At 42.2% G+C, this 16404-nt stretch overlaps 1 protein-coding gene across 9 annotated transcripts in view; it reads left to right on the top strand.

Moving 5' to 3' along the window:
- Positions 1–16404, top strand: part of PAK1 (p21 (RAC1) activated kinase 1) — a 78462-nt gene that overhangs the window by 46923 nt on the left and 15135 nt on the right. For all 9 annotated transcript variants that reach the window (XM_063394359.1, XM_063394356.1, XM_063394358.1 and 6 more), the window contains 8 exons: positions 3959–4059; positions 5504–5651; positions 6776–6813; positions 8709–8825; positions 9120–9294; positions 12254–12317; positions 13175–13223; positions 15529–15641. In XM_063394359.1, the coding sequence (XP_063250429.1) occupies positions 3959–4059; positions 5504–5651; positions 6776–6813; positions 8709–8825; positions 9120–9294; positions 12254–12317; positions 13175–13223; positions 15529–15641 (805 nt within the window). The remainder of the gene's footprint in view (positions 1–3958; positions 4060–5503; positions 5652–6775; positions 6814–8708; positions 8826–9119; positions 9295–12253; positions 12318–13174; positions 13224–15528; positions 15642–16404) is intronic.

Genomic DNA, 16404 nt, shown 5'->3' with positions numbered 1-16404 from the left:
TGAACTGAAGGAGTTTTTCGTGTTCAAGGGACTGTAACAGATGGAAAAAGAGATAGGAACTGTGAACTGTACATGAAATTCTAATTTTTAGGATGAGGATATTTAAAAAAACCCCTCTCTTACGAATCTTTTGAAGTGATGCAAAAAAAGATCTCCATTCCCTAATATGTGCTGATTTCTTTTTATATCTGACCTATTTTTTGGAGTTGTTCTTCATAATACATCAGCTTTTTCTGTATTGCAATGGTTTCTAAGCACTGGGTAACTAAAGTCAAGACTAAATATCTTCAACTCCCTGGGCTTCAAGAGGGAGGCTGCCTCCTAATTTTTATTAGTGGAAAGACTAATTGAAATGATAGCTTCACTAACTTAAATAAGCAAGGTGGTGGGTCATTTTCTACAAAATGAATGTGGCATTCATTATTCTTCTTCTTCTCTGATAACTTTGGAAGCTTTGGATTGTTTTACAGATATGGGGTTTTGAACCTGCAATCCAGGAACCTGTGAACTCAATGTTAAGTCTGCCAGGTCTGAGTTAGAACTTGCCATTATGAGTATGAATCCTAAAAAAGCTGCAGGATTTTTGTGTTGACTTACTTAAGGGAGAGGAGTTTTTAAATCTCTAGAATCAACTGTTTCAGAGATCAAAGAAATCACCTGAAACATGTAAAAGGGTAAAAGAGGTAGAACCTGAAATGCTGGTTTGAAGTTTGTTATGAAGGAGAACCACGAACAAGGGGAAAAACGAAGGTTTGGGGAAATTTAGCAGACAGACTGCGACTGATATGAAGCTGCCTGTGTTTACTGAAGATTGGCCAACGTGGCAGATGCTTCAAGATATAAGAGATTTTTGTTTAGCCAAGCCCAGCAGAGCCTTCTGTTGCAATACACCTGCCCAAATGAGAATGATTGCTTCTGTCCTCTAATTCCTGTCGAGCAAAAAATTCCTTTAACACTGTCACTTTCACTTCAAATTGGTTGATCTCTATCTTAGGAAAACTTCTTCTAGTCTCATGATGGCAGCTAAATTCCTAGTGTGTCATGCTGCTTAAATGTAGGGAAAAAATTTTCAGTGTTCAGACACTTCTCTTTGGTTTGTGCCTGAAATAGTTTGGATGTTATTTGCTAGTTTGCTGAACTAAAAGGAAAGTTGGTTTCCATTCAGTTAGAGGAAAATAATTTTGGGCAAATATGTGCTACTCCTGCACATGAGCAGAGGTGTTGTGTAAAGGACACATGGGGCATAAATTCAGGGCCTCATGCATGTTTGCCCACTTGCATTGAGCTATACCCCTTGCCAGGCAGCTCTGGAGGTGTCATGCTCTGCCTGCAAAATTTAGGATGTAATTTGTAGTCCTGATTTCCTCTGTCCAAGCCTAAACCACCCAGCTGATATTTAAAAAACCTGTTGGCCCAATGGGATGCAGAACTTGTCAGACCTGTTGCTCCCAGCAGGACTTGTGACTATATTGAATTTTCCTGGGCTCGGGGGACTCATCAGTGCCTAACAGGGCATCAGTCTGACTTGAATGGGGCACATTTATCTCCTTTGACCTTTGTTGAGCTCAGCTGCAGCCTCAAACAGAGGCAAGGTTTTACCCACGAGGGGACAGTGTGCAGCAACCAGGAGCCCTTTCCATGGTGACTGGGAGCACTTTACTCCATGTTAGCAGTGGTGAAGACCTTTCTCATCTCAGTGGGCTTCAGAATGGCCTCACTGCGTGGTCAGACATAGTGGTTCACAGATGCAGCTCAAGTTGCCAGAACATTGTAAGGGAAATTTATGGGAGGCTCTTGTAGCAGCATTGAACGTGACAGATTGTGAATGAGAAGGTGATGAGGTGTTTGTGGGACTAAAGCCTTGGATGGTGGTAGGTAGGTTGTCTTAAATATATTATATTGTTTCTCTTTTGTATTTTATTTTAATTAAGATTCTTCAAGCCTTTTTAGATCATTGCAAGGATAATGCAATCACTTTAAAGGGACATGAATTGTTCAGCAAGACTGGGAGTGCCTTCCTCTTGAGTTCTTTTTCTCTTATACCACCAGCTATGACATAAATATTTGCTTACAAAGGCAATTGTATTATTAATGGTTTAATAATGTTTAGGCTTCTAGATCTGTCAGATCTACCTGAATGTAGGAATAAAAAAACACCTAAGATTTCTGGATAACAACCTAATGCCCTGAGGCTTTTTTAGGAATATGTTCAATTGTTCTGTGGTATCCCCTCTGGACTGTGTGCGGGTGTTCATTGTCCACGCAGAACTCTTGCACCTCTGGTGGAGGTGTCATTTTCCTCCTCACCTGAGCAATGGGCTTGCAGGCTGAGATGGCACCTCAGTCTGTGGTTTGGAAGAGTGGCCTGATCCTGTAGGCAGGCCTGTGGAACGTGGTGGCTCTGATGGCACTCCCTGCCCCTCTTTGCCTCTCTCTTTCCATCCAGCGCTAGCGCGAGCAGCAGCCCCTGTGCTGCAGATGCTCACCATCTGCTAACCAGCAGCTGCTCCTGTCTCCTCCCTGCTCCCTTCTCGGGGATGGCTCCTCCAGAATGGCTCTTTTCCCCTTGGCAACTCTGCTGCTCCTCTGTGACTCAGCTTCTCCCATTCCCTTTGTTTGAAAGAGGGATCAAAACCAATCTGTTCCGTCTTCGTGTCCCAAATGGAGCATCTGATCCTTTTCTTTCTCCAAAATTGCTCTATAAAACTGTAGCTCTGTAATGATACAGAGAACAGTGCCAGAGCTGGCACTGAAGGAAATGGGATTCGGTCCTTTGGGGCCAGCCCTGAGCCTCTCTACACTACCAACCACAGCAGTGTCTTGAAGAATTGCTACACCGAGTGTTACCCTTGCAGGCTTCTCAAATACCTGGGGTTAGGCATTCGTGTTGCCAAGAGTGCACTGGGGAATGTCAGCCACAAACAAATTCTGTTTGGCCTTGGATAAAAAAAGGGAGCAGCTGGGAAATGTAAATGGTTTGCTCACCTTCTCCTGGATGTGCTGATTTTATAACTGCAAGCAGCGGCAAAGCCTACTAGAATGTGGTTCTTCCTTAAACTAATCTCAATTTCTTGAATACAATAAATACTAAAAGGAAGGTGGAATCATTAATACATAATGAATATGGATGAACTTAATCCAATGCATAATGATAATCTTGTTTGAAGACCTCAGTTTAAAATTTGCAGGGTGCATCTGCTTTGATTTATTTCCTTCCCTTTTTCTTTATGACTTCTGCTCCTCACCTGCCAGATCTATCATCTTGCTCATGTCTTCAAAGCTGGTTATTAAAACCATCTTTAGTTCATTTTATGAGGAAAAAAATAAAGTGCTTTTGCTCATAAGATTTTATAGCAGAATCCCACATTATATTTAGGTTTCTTCATAAACCTTTGAGGAAATAGGATGAAGGAAGCAATTTCTAAGCAGTATTTGTAGTTAATTTTGTCTCTGGCTTTGTATGACAGGCAAATGTATATTTAAAAGCACCTTTTTTTTAAATGTTGCTTAAAACTACAAATAAAAAAATGTGTTCAAAACTGACTGGCTTCCACATGCTGCCCCTGTAGAATTTTTGACTCTGATCTGTTTGAGTGGATATTTTAGGTAAATAGCTCTCATGCTGTTGAGTCTAGATATACTAGTTGATATCTTACATACTGAAAATATCAGTTTCCTTCTTTTATGCTTGTCCTGTGTTGCAGGACTTCTATTTCTGTTGCCCACTCACTGTGGCTGCTCTTAAGTGTGGAAAGAAAGTTCTTAAACTTGCTGTTTGTCTGCTTCAGATCAAAATGACTAGCATGATCCCATGACATCATCCCAAAATGACAAAATGATCCCATGACTAGCAAAAGCTGGGGGGTAATTTTGTAGGTGAATTAGAAACTATTGGGGAGATTTTAATCCTTGATGCATATATGGATGATTTTATTATTGTTGTTTTTATCTCTTACAGCCAACAAGAAGAAAGAGAAAGAGAGGCCGGAGATCTCCCTCCCTTCAGACTTTGAACACACGATTCATGTGGGGTTTGATGCAGTCACAGGAGAATTCACAGTAAGTGAATCTGGAGGAAGAGAGAACTGTGTGGTTTGGCTTATTGCTAGGAGGAGCCAGGGGCCATTAATCTTTTATATATTAGTGCTGGAAGGGCTATTACCATCGTCTAGTTTGATCTCATTTGAAACACATCTGCAGAGGTTACCCACTAATTCATGCTGAGAGACTGTCAAACTTGGCACATCCCAGGAGCTCAGAGTGCCAGCAAGCTTTTCCTTTCTTGGTTTTCTGGCTGTTGTGGTCAGCTAAACATGGTATATCTCTCCTTCCTTCCCTTCTCTTCCCCTCCCTTCCTCCTCTAGAGCTGAAAGAAGTCTGTAGCATAGTCTGTGTCTCCCAAGTGAGGCTCTGAGAATTTTCCTTTGGGAGGCACACAGCTGTGTACAACTACTTAGGACAGAACATGTATGTGCTGCCCTAAGGCTAAATGTCAGATGCTTTTATGTGTGGTGGCTTTTTTTCATTTATTGATATGCAAAATACTGTAAAGACAGAGTTGTATTTCATCATCATCATCATCGTATTTTCATTCTTATTTTGATTTTGAGACGGTATTTCCTACCAGCAGAAGTTGTTGATGAACAAGTTATTTCTCCCTGTCTGTAATATGCTGCTTTTTCAGGGACCTTACTCCCCTATCCTGAACCATGTGTACATGGTGTGTGTTTTGCATGGCAGCCTCTAGAACTTGCCCAGGTTACCCCACAGGTACTAGTGGGGCACTACCTGAGGGGTGTATCCAGCCATCCTTTTCAACAGGCAGGAAAATTTCATTGCTCATGAATCCCAGTCTCTGCCACTTTGTCCATACAAAGGGTTATCCCTGCTGGTGAGGAAAGGCACAAATCTGGCTGCTCTCCAGGTGTGTTTATTTTCTAGCTGAAATGATGTCCCTGTAATGAAATTCTGAGCTTCAGATGCGAAGTTAATGTCTCTGCTTTCCCAGCTCTGGTTACAATGGCACCACACTGCTGGTACCAAAGAACTCTAGTGCTACCAGAAGACCCAAATGAGTGTTGCGTGTGCATTGTGCTGGAGGCTGTGCAGTGCATGTCACTCTGTAGTCTTTCTTTGGTATATATAAGTATGTGAATACCTGTGCATAAAGGATTTTGTTTTGTTTTATTTTTCTTGAGACTTTTCCTGAACTGCAGCAATTGCGTGTTTTCTGGTTTTTGAATTTTGGTCTGCAAAGGACCTGGGAGTCACCAGAGACCCAAGAGCAGAGTGACATTTACATGCCCAAGTGTGATTTGCCACACAGGCAGTGGCTAGGGAGGCAAACATTTACCACCTCTTTTGTTTCCTGTTCTGCCCTCTTTTCTCCCTGTTTCCCTCACAGTACTGTGTAACTCCAAAAGCTGGGGCAGAGCTGCTGCTGTGGGCTGATGTTTTGTGCTTACTAGGCCAGCTGTGTGTTAACAAGGGGCCTCTTCCCCAGGGAATGCCGGAGCAATGGGCGCGTCTGCTGCAGACTTCCAACATCACCAAGTCGGAGCAGAAGAAGAACCCCCAGGCAGTGCTGGATGTGTTGGAGTTTTACAACTCCAAGAAGATCTCCAACAGCCAGAAGTACATGAGTTTCACAGGTACATGGTGATGGTCTCATGCAGCTGCTTTGTCCAGCTCTCCATGGTCAGGGCATGTGGGGTTTTTTTGGTTTAATCAACAAGTAGGTCTCTCTTTTCAAGGAAAGTGTGAATGAGATTCTCTGGCTGCTCAAGCACCCTTCTTCCTGTAAAATGCTGTTCTGTTAACCTGGATGCCCAGCATAGCTGCAAAAGAGGAGGTCAGTCAACTGGCTGAGCCTTACAAACACATACTTTTTCTGATGCTCACAGCCAGCATCTGGAAGGCAGATCCCAGACTGCTGGGTCTGGGTTCCCCCTGATGAAAGTCCCTGGAGAAAACAGGCAGCCACATTTTGCACCAGTTTCAGTCTGCAGGGTGGGTGTGGATGTTGCTTTTTGTGTACTTGGGGTGAGAGTCTCTCTGCTCCCATGTGCCATGGTTGAGGAATACACCTCAGCTGCCTGGGTGCTTGAAAATTGCTGGCTGGTTTCCTCTAAAAACTGACAGGGTTTTGTGCCTCTTTCTCTGGGTTATCTGCCCTCTGAAGGACATCTGCAACTGCCACTCCTTTTCCTTTCCACTGCAACTCCTTCCCTTTCTAAGTATTAACCACTACTTTGGTTCTTTTAGGGGGATAGAACCATGTCACCAGATCTGGTACTAATTAGGAAGGCTCCAAGCAGGGATAAAAACACAAAGATTCCCCATATGTGCCTGGATAGTCAAATGAGAAGCCCATCAGTTGGCTTGTGGGGTCCTCTGTGCCATTCCAGGAAGTTTAGGTGGCTGAGACTGAACATTTTACAGTCAGGAGTCAGCTGCAGTGCCTCTCCTGAGGACTTAGTTTATTGGTAATATTTTGTGTACATGGAGGGAGGACAATATTCATTCAGATTTTCCTCTGGGCAATTCCACCCTCCTGCTGCAGGGATTTGTGACCCCTGCATTTGTCTGCATTTATTTACCCTCTGTTCCTGTATCTTCCAGGGTTCAGCTGGTTCTGGAAAGCTGGAATTAGGGAGCTAAGTTTGGGAGCAGCCTTTTTTCCTGCCTTTTCTAAGGAGAGCTTGTTCCTTGCTCCTTTCCCCACTGCTGCTGCATTTATAACTCATTTATAATGTCATTAATATCTGTCTTTCAGATAAATCAGCAGAGGATTACAATTCATCTAATACATTGGTAAGCCTGTCTCGAATTTGGGGGTTAAAAAAGTTGCAAAAACTAGTTAATTACATGTAAACTTGTGGTTTGCTTAGCGTTTTAAAATCTAAACTATATATATTTCTATAGTGAGTACATGTTTATAAAAACAGGCATGCTCCTTTCACTTTTTTCCAACTGGTGGGGAATAAAGCAGACATAAGTAGGATTTTTAGTGAAGAGTGAATTAATAAATGGAAATTAGTGATTAAATAGTAGAAATAGCTCTGTTTTCATAGAAGTTGGTCTTTTCCTATACCTACAGTTTAATAACCACACTGCTGTCAGGTTTTATGCTTCTATAAACATCTGTGACATAACAAAGTTTATTTGCTAATCTGCAAGGTTTGATTTATCAAAGCCAATGTTGATTAACCAGACTAATCTTTAGCAGAACAGGAAATAAAAGGTTCTCCTCCTCTCTGGTTGACCTTTACTCAGTCCTTGCCAGGGCAGGCACCACTCCTATTTGCTTTGTTAGGAGACATGATACATTTCTCTGTGTGCCTGTGAGATGGAAGAAGAAAACCTCTCAGTTTGAGAAGGTTCTTAAAACCCCATAATTCCCTCATCTCTTGTTTTCTCATGGCTATGTCATTACCTATTATGCTTATTATGCTCCTTTCCAAAGGCACCTTATTCAGATCTGATCATTTAGGACTCTCTGTAAAAAGAAAAGGAAAATGTTTCTGCCATTGTTCATTATTACATGTCACTGTACGTCAGTCCTCGGAAGTTTCAGTATCTGAGGTTGGATTTTTAAGTAAATCCTGATAAAAGCAGTAGGTTCTTCTGAGATAGCCTGAGGGAGGGCATTGGGTAACCTTTAATTTTGGGGATATTCAGGACACTCCCCGTACACAGGTTTTCCTTGATGCTTTTAACAAGCTAGGCTTTTGTGTTATGTCAAGTGCATTTTGACAATTATTTGTCAGGATGATGGTGACTTCAAATATTTTAGGCTCAGTGAAATACTGTGTTGCTATCCCCCTCTTTCTGAGGACTTTAATACTTTTCCCCTGCTGCTCTTAGGGAAGTGATGATGCACAAACAGAACTGGTATAGTGGGTTGAAGACCTCACCAAGTTTATTCTGGAATATTTATAGTGTAAAGAATGTAATGAACTTCAAATCCAGTTGCAAACATCTAAGTTTAAAAGCTACTTTCATTCCTAATCACAGTACTGCAGAAAATTACAGATAATTTTTTAACCACTTATAAAACTGTTTTAAAACAAAACAATTGTTCCTATTTTTCTGTAATATTTTAATGTGAGGAAGTAATTTTAAAAGATATATGAAAAAATTTTGCCAGATTCTGCTTCTAAAATCTCACATTAATTAATTCCCAATCACAATACCAGAGGTGATGTTAACTTGACCTCCTGACTTCTGGAGAAAACATTAGGAATTTGATGCAAATTCTAGCATTTAAAGTCTGAAATCTTAATACTGAATGGTCAGGGTTTGAAGCAAGCAAAAAACCCTAACAGACAGCATAAATAAGGACAGATATTTCTAAACTTAGGTATCCCAAAACTTGCTGGTCAGCTGTGTGGGTGTTGGGAAAGCAGTGAGAGAGCCCAGGTCTCCTCAGGTCCTTGAGAAGAGGATTGCTGTCACTCAGGCAGATGAGGAGCTCTGTCTGAATGGTTGTGTCAGGCAGGGCTGGACTGCACATCCATTTCCCATGAAGGCCTAGGAACCTTGGGGTTGAATTTTTCAGACACTGTAACCCACCAACCTGTTCTGATTATTGTTTTTCTTCCCTTGCTTCAGTGCAATCTGTTTTAGGAGCTTAATCCAGTGTTTGTGATTTTGTTTATAACATGTGATTGGGTTTTGATTTTTGCCATTTGTGCAACTCCATGCAGAATGTGAAGGCTGTCTCTGAGACCCCTGCAGTGCCCTCAGTGTCTGAAGATGAGGACGATGAAGATGATGCAGCTCCACCCCCTGTGATAGCTCCGCGACCTGAACACACCAAATCTGTGAGCAAAAATTCAGCCTGCACTGCTGCAATCACAGTCAGGCCTTGACTGACTTTGTCCCTGTGCATGGCTTGATATGCTGAACCCTTCTTGGGGGCAGGAGGGAGGCAGAGGGAGCCATTCCTTCTGGCAGAGTACCTTAGTGTTGTCACCTGCCTAGCTGTGGAGTCCTTGATTAGTGATGTTGACCTCTAACAAAGCAGCTATAGAAATGCATCCCTGACAACAACAATAAGATGAATAGAAGTGTTTAAATCTTCACCTGACTCGTGTATTTTTCTCAACAAAATTTAGATATACACCCGCTCGGTGATAGACCCTCTTCCTCCGCCTACCAGAGATGTGGCCACCTCTCCTATTTCTTCTCCGTCGGAAAACAGCACAACAGCGCCCGACATGCTGGTCAGGAACACGGAGAAGCAAAAGAAAAAGCCAAAAATGTCAGATGAAGAGATACTGGAAAAATTAAGTATGTCCTTCTTCTTTAAAATAATTAAATTCCAGGTCCTGCTGCGTTGGTTTCTCAGAATGTTAAGAAGCTGAAATGTTTCCTCATTTTGCGATCCCTTACCGAGGACATGGGCACAAACTCACGACACAACTGGGGGCAGATGTAAGGGGTGAGCTTGAATTCAAGCTGAGCACCTGTGACACTGGCTGAAGTCCCCAGGGAGTTATAGATCCTCAGGCTCTGCAAAACAAGCCCTGAATAAAAACCATCTATTTAACTATGAAGTCTGAGGTTGTTCCACATCTTATTCGGTAGCTCTGAAGTATGAATGATTATATTGCAATGTTAGACATAAGGTGTCTAAAAGATGGAGAGAAAATTAATGCGTCCCCAAGTTTGCCTTCCACAGTATCATGGTGTAAAGTGACTTGGTTATTTTTAAGTGCTTTAACATTTTGTGGGTAGCCAAATTGGTGGGTTTTTTCTGAGAAAAATTCATCAAGTCTCTCAGTTGTGTCCTCATGTCTTTAACAGTTCCTACCTTCAGTGCAAGTGCTCCTCTGCTGTCTGGTGGTTTTGGGTTATGCTGTGGCATATCCAACAGCTGAACCAGCTCTTTCATGGAATTGATTGCTATCCTCAGCCTGGGCCAGGTTTTATTAGAGTAGAGCATTTCTGATTCTTTGAACTACTAATCCTGTATTAGTTATGTCCATGCCTTGCTTCTCAGTTGACTTAAATTGTGTTGGCACCTCTATGGTAAAGGCTGGCCTTTGGTTTGAGGGTATATGTCTGTATTTTGGGAATAAGAGTCTAGTTGTTAGATGAAGACTTAATGTGAGGATGTAACTTTAAAAAACCATTAAATATTAAAATAGTATCTGAGTAATTAATTTCTCTAAATAAAGCCTAAATTGACTTGATGACTCGTTAACTGGGACTGCTTGCTATTGGAAAACTTGCACCCATTGTTTCAAACACCAGCTTCTCGAACACAGCAGGATTTTTGTACCATTAAGGATTCAAGACATTTTTGTGACCAGGTAGGGCACGAGGCAATTTGCGAGGGCAGCAACTGTGGCAGGAAAAAAAGTGTTATTCTAATAAAAATACACCCACTTCAGTCATGCAGAGAAGTGCAAGTTCTACTTTGGGGAGTGTTGGGAAGCAGATGTACCTCCTGACACCTTGCTTGCTCCAGGTGTCAGCTTCTATACGTGGGCTAGTCAGAAAAATGTTATGAAGTTCTAATCTTTAGTCTTAATCTAAGTAAAAACATCTTTCCACTGAGGGCAACAGAGCTCTACTTGTGCAGACAAGCAGCCTTTTGACATTTTAGTTTGACATGTAACTGAAATGATTAAAACTGTAAAACAAAAATATATTTACATGTACTACAGATGTGCTAAATGCATGCAAAGGTTAAAAGGAGGCTGCTCAATCTCTGCATCTCAGCAGAAACACAGCATTGGTGCTAACATTAATGAATCTTGACCTAACTCTTTGGAAGTTAGGAAACACCCCCCCCCCCATTTTAGAGTTAACAGCATTAAACAGGGCAAAACTGGCAATTGCCACTTGTCACCACAGCATTCTGTCCAGTCTTTGCCTTGGGGAAACATTTGCAATCTGAGCTTGTAGCCTGTGTTAGGCTTGGAGGGAAAACTTCTGAATATTTGTCCAGAAATACCAATCCTCAGGGCAGACAGCATTGCTTCTGTAATTGCAGAGAGGATTTTGTAAAGCCAGATTTCTCTTCCTGCCCTCCTCTCCAAACATGGGCGATGTTCCCTACTTCTACCTCTGTCTGTCCTAAACCCTCTGGGTTTGGCTGCTCTCCAGTGGTGTCTGAAAATAGCCTGATCTTGCTCTGCTTGCTACTGGGTTTCTTGGCTTAATGGCCATGAGCAGTTTCTTTGCCAACATACATCTGCTGAGGCTCAGCCCCAGACCCTGTGAGAGCAGCACCATGTGTCGGCAGTCTTGGTGACTGCAGACACCAGCTCGGATGCAGCTCTGCACCCCTGGATCCTGTCAGCCCCCCTGGTGCTGTTAGAGAGGAGACTGGCTCCCAGCTGAGCTCTAGAAATGGCTGGCTCTGGTTCCTTCACCCTAAAAAGGGTGCAATTCTTGCCTGCCATAGGGGAGTTCTCAATATCAGTTAAAGTTTGCAGCCCCGTGCTGTGGAACACCAGGCAAAGTGAATTTCCCTTTGAGCAAGGCACTGACACTTTCTTTTGGTTTTGGGAGGATGAGTTGAGGTGGTCTCAGGTTGCTTTCCAAAACTGGAGGGATGCTGGTAACTGCTGCTAAAACCTGTGCTGACTGTCAGGTTCGTGGAAGAGCAGCTGAGCATTGCCCAGGACAGGCCAAGGGAGGTTTGGCTCTGAAGGGTCTCTCTGCCTTCTCTCCTGAGTCTTGCAGCCCAGTCACTGGGACAGTAAATGGTTGTGGTTGTGCTGGTACAAAAACATCATAAATACTTCTTCTTTTTCTGCTACAAATTGTCATGGTGTAAGGAAATCTTTGACTGGTTTTATAACAGACTGTTGCCTCTAAGATGATTGAGAGCCCAGCCTCCAAATTCTGAGACATTGCAGTACAGGGGCATCTTAGATCACCCAGGATGTTGAAGCTGGGATTGACTTTAAATAGCAGGTTTCCAACAAATAATTGTTTTTCCATGTGTTAGGCCTGTGTATCTCCATCCTGCACCTAGTAATGACTGCCAGTGAAGGTTAAATGCTCTTTATGTCTGTGTCCTGTCATTTCTGAAGGGAAGTTCCTGATCCAGGGGAATGCTGCTGCTGTATGTGCATAAATAACCAAGGACTTCCTTGGTGTCTGTGTGCCTCTGGATTTCTGATGAGTGGTTCATGAGACAGAACCTGCTGTGGTCAATGGAGCTGTTCTTACAGCTGGTTCTTGTAGCTGTATGAAAAAGGACTTGAAAAAAATCCTATTTTGTTTTTTGTAGGAAGTATCGTGAGTGTCGGCGACCCAAAAAAGAAGTACACGAATTTTGAGAAGATTGGACAGGGGTTAGTATGTGCTTCTTCTCTGTCCCAAACCTTTCATTTCCTTATGCTAAGAAGAATTCACCAAAACCAGGCTAAGTTAGCTTGCTAGAAATGTTGTTGGGGGTACTTAGACAGTTCATTTTGTTTGGTTGGTTGTTTGTTTTGTTTTTGGTTGATTTGCTGGGTCCCACATCCCCCCAAATCTTCTCTTGTTCCCAGCAAAGACACAGGGAGTGGGCTTTTGTGTTGTAATATGTGAAATTATGCCATTAGATGATCAGGTTGACAAATACAGCTACAAGCAGGGAAAGAACTGCAAGACCATCTTCAGTTTACAGATTTGCTTCTGAATCAGCTCTCCCCAAGGCATGTGCTGTGCCCCTCTAAGCAAGGTAGGGAGGGGAAGTACAGGTTTTAGAAGAGACTGTACTGAGGCAAAACACAGATCTGCAGTCAGGTCCATGTGCTGAGACCCAAATTCCTGTTTTCCTCACTACAAATGCCCCATTTGTTTTTGCACTGTTGCTGTGTTATCATATTGGGCATTCTGCAAGCCAGGGTAGTGTGGTCATGCCACTTGAAATGGAATAAACTCACAGTCCTACAGTTTGCTGGTTTGGCAGCAAGGGTTTGGATGACCATAGTGTCCCTTATTAGGAGCTTTTCTCCCTATAAATCTTCTGGCTTCTGCCCCAACAGAATATTTCTGTCTCAGAAATATTTCAGACGATGTTTACCGCATCTGAATTATTGCATGTAGAGGAATGGGATTCAGAGCACTCCAGAGAGACAAGTGGGAAGGGGCATGTGTTAAACTCTCACTTTTACTTTGAGACACTAATAATGATTTTTTTTTCTTTTCTCTGTTTTTTTTTTAGAGCCTCAGGTACAGTTTACACAGCAATAGATGTAGCTACAGGACAGGAGGTAAGTGCTGCCAGAGTACCACAGCAGTGGATTTTGGATTGTGTCCCGAAAATTCAAGCTGATGCTACAAAATAAAGACTGTCTTTCAGGGATTCATGACATCTTATTTTTAATGAGGTCTTTGTTTACTTACTAATGAGACATGGTTGAGTGGTCTGAGCTGAGAACTGGAAAAAATTACTTCCCAAGTTTTGATTCCTGAATCATTTCATATTTATAAAGATTCTTTCTGTGATTGAAAAGGCTAGTAGCAAATGTTTGGACTAGGCTGTTCCTCAGTAAAAGTTTCTCTCTTCTTCCCCAAGAGTGCTGCCTGTCTCCATACAAACTCTTTTTATTTGCTCTCTGCTCCTTTGCTTCCTACACTTATACTACTTAACTTGCATAGAAATAGTTCCTGTCCCACCCTTTGTCCACTTCTGCCCTTGACTTGTGAGACAAGGAATGCCTGCCTTTTCTTTTTTCCCCTCACAAATATTAAAAAGAGCCATGCTTATTGCCTGCATAATAAACTAGTAGTGGTGTATATGCAGCATGTGTGCAAACCTTTATTTCTTTGTGGTGGATTTTTTTTTAAAGATGAAAGTTTGTGTTATTCCAGATATATTCATGGACAACAATGTGTGTCTATTTTGCATTTGTGCAGTGTAAGAGTTATTCACCAGTAAATTTCATAATTGTGCTTTTTGCTGAAATTCCTTCACCTCCTTTTTCAGCTCATGAAGAATTAATACAGTTCAATTGCAGCCTTTAAGGAGGGGTTCTTATATCTATTTTGAAGCAATGAGAAATTTTATAGGAGGGGAAGTCCTTTGATGGCTTTCTGCTTCCTTTCTGGACCCCTTGAGGTGATTCCCATGTGCAAATTTGAACTCTTGTATTACAACAGACTTTTAAATCGTTCCTATTGCACTAGTGTGTTCAGGCCCTGATCACTTTTAAATCTGCATTTGGGATGGCTGTAACTTTGCTGGGCTGTTGCTCATTCCTTTCTGTGAAATGCACTGAATTCAGGAGCTCAGTGCAGGGGAGCACTGGAAATTTCTTTATCTGCATAAAATGCCTTCCCTCTCTTCATCTTTCATTCTTCTCTCTGGTCTTGTACAAAGAGCAGCATGGGGTTTTTGTTTTTGTCTTCTTTGAGTACTGTTTGGCAGCCCTCGTGAGGACTGTGGAAAACCAGCATGTCTGTCTGCTCTTGCCTTCTCTTGTGTTGGATTTTTTGTATAGTCTGCCCTGCTATACTATCAAAATGCTAATTGTATCCATCTATATTGGCACTCTGTGACTTGTTTTTTCAAATCCTTGCTTTTGTAACTACAGTAACAGTGAGTTACTGTAGTTGCTGGCTCCCAGCCATTCACCCAGGCTCCTTTCTGTGCACGTAGCAGTTTTGTAAAGGTGTAGTTTCACTTCATTCCCTATGCCTAAATATTGTACCAAAGACAGTTGAGTTGTAACCTCTGAGTTATCTCTGCCCCCAGCTGTGCTGAGTGGGTTTACTGATTTGAAGGCTCCTCTGAGGGTCAGGTGTTCTCATGAAGTACTGGTAGTGTGGAAACTTGAATACAAAAGTTTAAAACGTGTTGTAACCTTCCTGCTCTTTGCACACATACATGCAGAGCAGGTATCCTAAAACAGGAAGAAAGCTGCTAAACCAAAGGGCTGCAGCTGACAAATCTGTCCCTGTTGCCCTTCAGGCATGACTGGACATAAAGCTGACTCCATTTATTTTCAGCCTTTTATCTAAACATTGGTGCTTCTGTCCCCCCAGGTCTTGTTGTGACAAAAGAAACAGAGTTACTATCTTGAAGTACTAAGTGTGGTTGTGTTATTTACCCACCCTACTTTAGATTTCTAGAAGCCAAAATTTGCATGGGAGCAGGGAAAAAAACACCAAAAAATTTTCAGAAACATCCATTAAAAATAAAATTAATAAGAATCCTTTCAGAAACAAAAAGTTTTTGACATACCAGTCCATACCAGAGTAAGGGGATCTCTTTGTTACCAAGAAACTGTAGACGGAGATGGCTATCCAACTGTGACATGAAGGTCAAGTATGAAAATGGCAATTCCCCTCATTCTTTTTGTCATTAAGCATCATCCAGCATGTGTGGAAATGGACTGGCTGCAGGAACTTGCAGTTATGGAATGGTAATTCAGTAGCTAATGATAGAAAATTGACCTTGTGATGAAAAGGTGTCGTTTTCCTCCCTCGTGTGGATGTGGGAATAAATTAACTGGTACTGGCAGGTTTCTGGGGGACTCCTGCAATAATGCTTTGCTTGACTTCTTTTCACTGCAGGTTGCAATCAAACAGATGAATTTGCAGCAGCAGCCCAAAAAAGAACTGATTATTAATGAGATCCTTGTGATGAGGGAAAACAAAAACTCCAACATTGTCAACTACTTGGACAGGTATGTCAGTGTTTGAAGGGCTCACAAAGGGACACTGGAAAACACTTCCTTGTTAGTGAATTAAGGGTTTCTGGCTCAGCTTTATGCAAGTGTAGGACAACCTTGCATTGCTTAATGCAGATGCCATTATGGGGATGTGGTGGCCTGGCAGTCTCTCTCCAAAACAAGAAACGAGTGTCTGAACCAGTGTTAATGGGATGTCTAGGCTCTCTTCAGAGGTGCTGGCAACTAAGGTCCTGTCAGGACTTCATTTTTCATCTCTCTCCTTTGCCAAACTTGACACAACAAACATTCTTGCTTATTTCCTTCCTGTTACTAAAGGAGAAATAGAAACAGTTTGAAATGTGTTATTTCTGTTTGCTTTCCTCATCTTTTCTTTTCCACTGAGCAGTGCTGGTGTTCCGCTGCCAGAGGAGCAGACTGCTTCCAGGGTTAGATGTAGTCTTGTCCCTGTGGCTGTCCACTAAGGTTTTTGCACAGTAGCATAACACCAATGAGGGTGACATGTGTCACACAACATGACATCTGGGGAGACCTCAATGCAGCCTTGCAGTACTTTAAGGGGACTTGTAAAAAGAGAGAGAGTGACTTTTAAGGCAGATCATGGTAGAACAAGAGGGAATAGTTTCCATATAAGAGAGGGTAGATTTAGGTTAGGTAAAATGAAGAAATTCTTTACTGTGAGGGCTGGTGAGGCACTGGCACAAGCTGCCCAGAGACGATGTAGCTGCCCTGGCAGTGTTCAAGGCCAGGTTGGGTGGGA

The sequence above is a fragment of the Prinia subflava genome, chromosome 3 (genome assembly GCF_021018805.1).
Source record: "Prinia subflava isolate CZ2003 ecotype Zambia chromosome 3, Cam_Psub_1.2, whole genome shotgun sequence".
Lineage (NCBI taxonomy): Eukaryota > Metazoa > Chordata > Aves > Passeriformes > Cisticolidae > Prinia > Prinia subflava.
The sequence above is the reverse complement of the archived record's forward strand: the minus strand, read 5'-3'. Positions and strand labels throughout refer to the sequence as shown.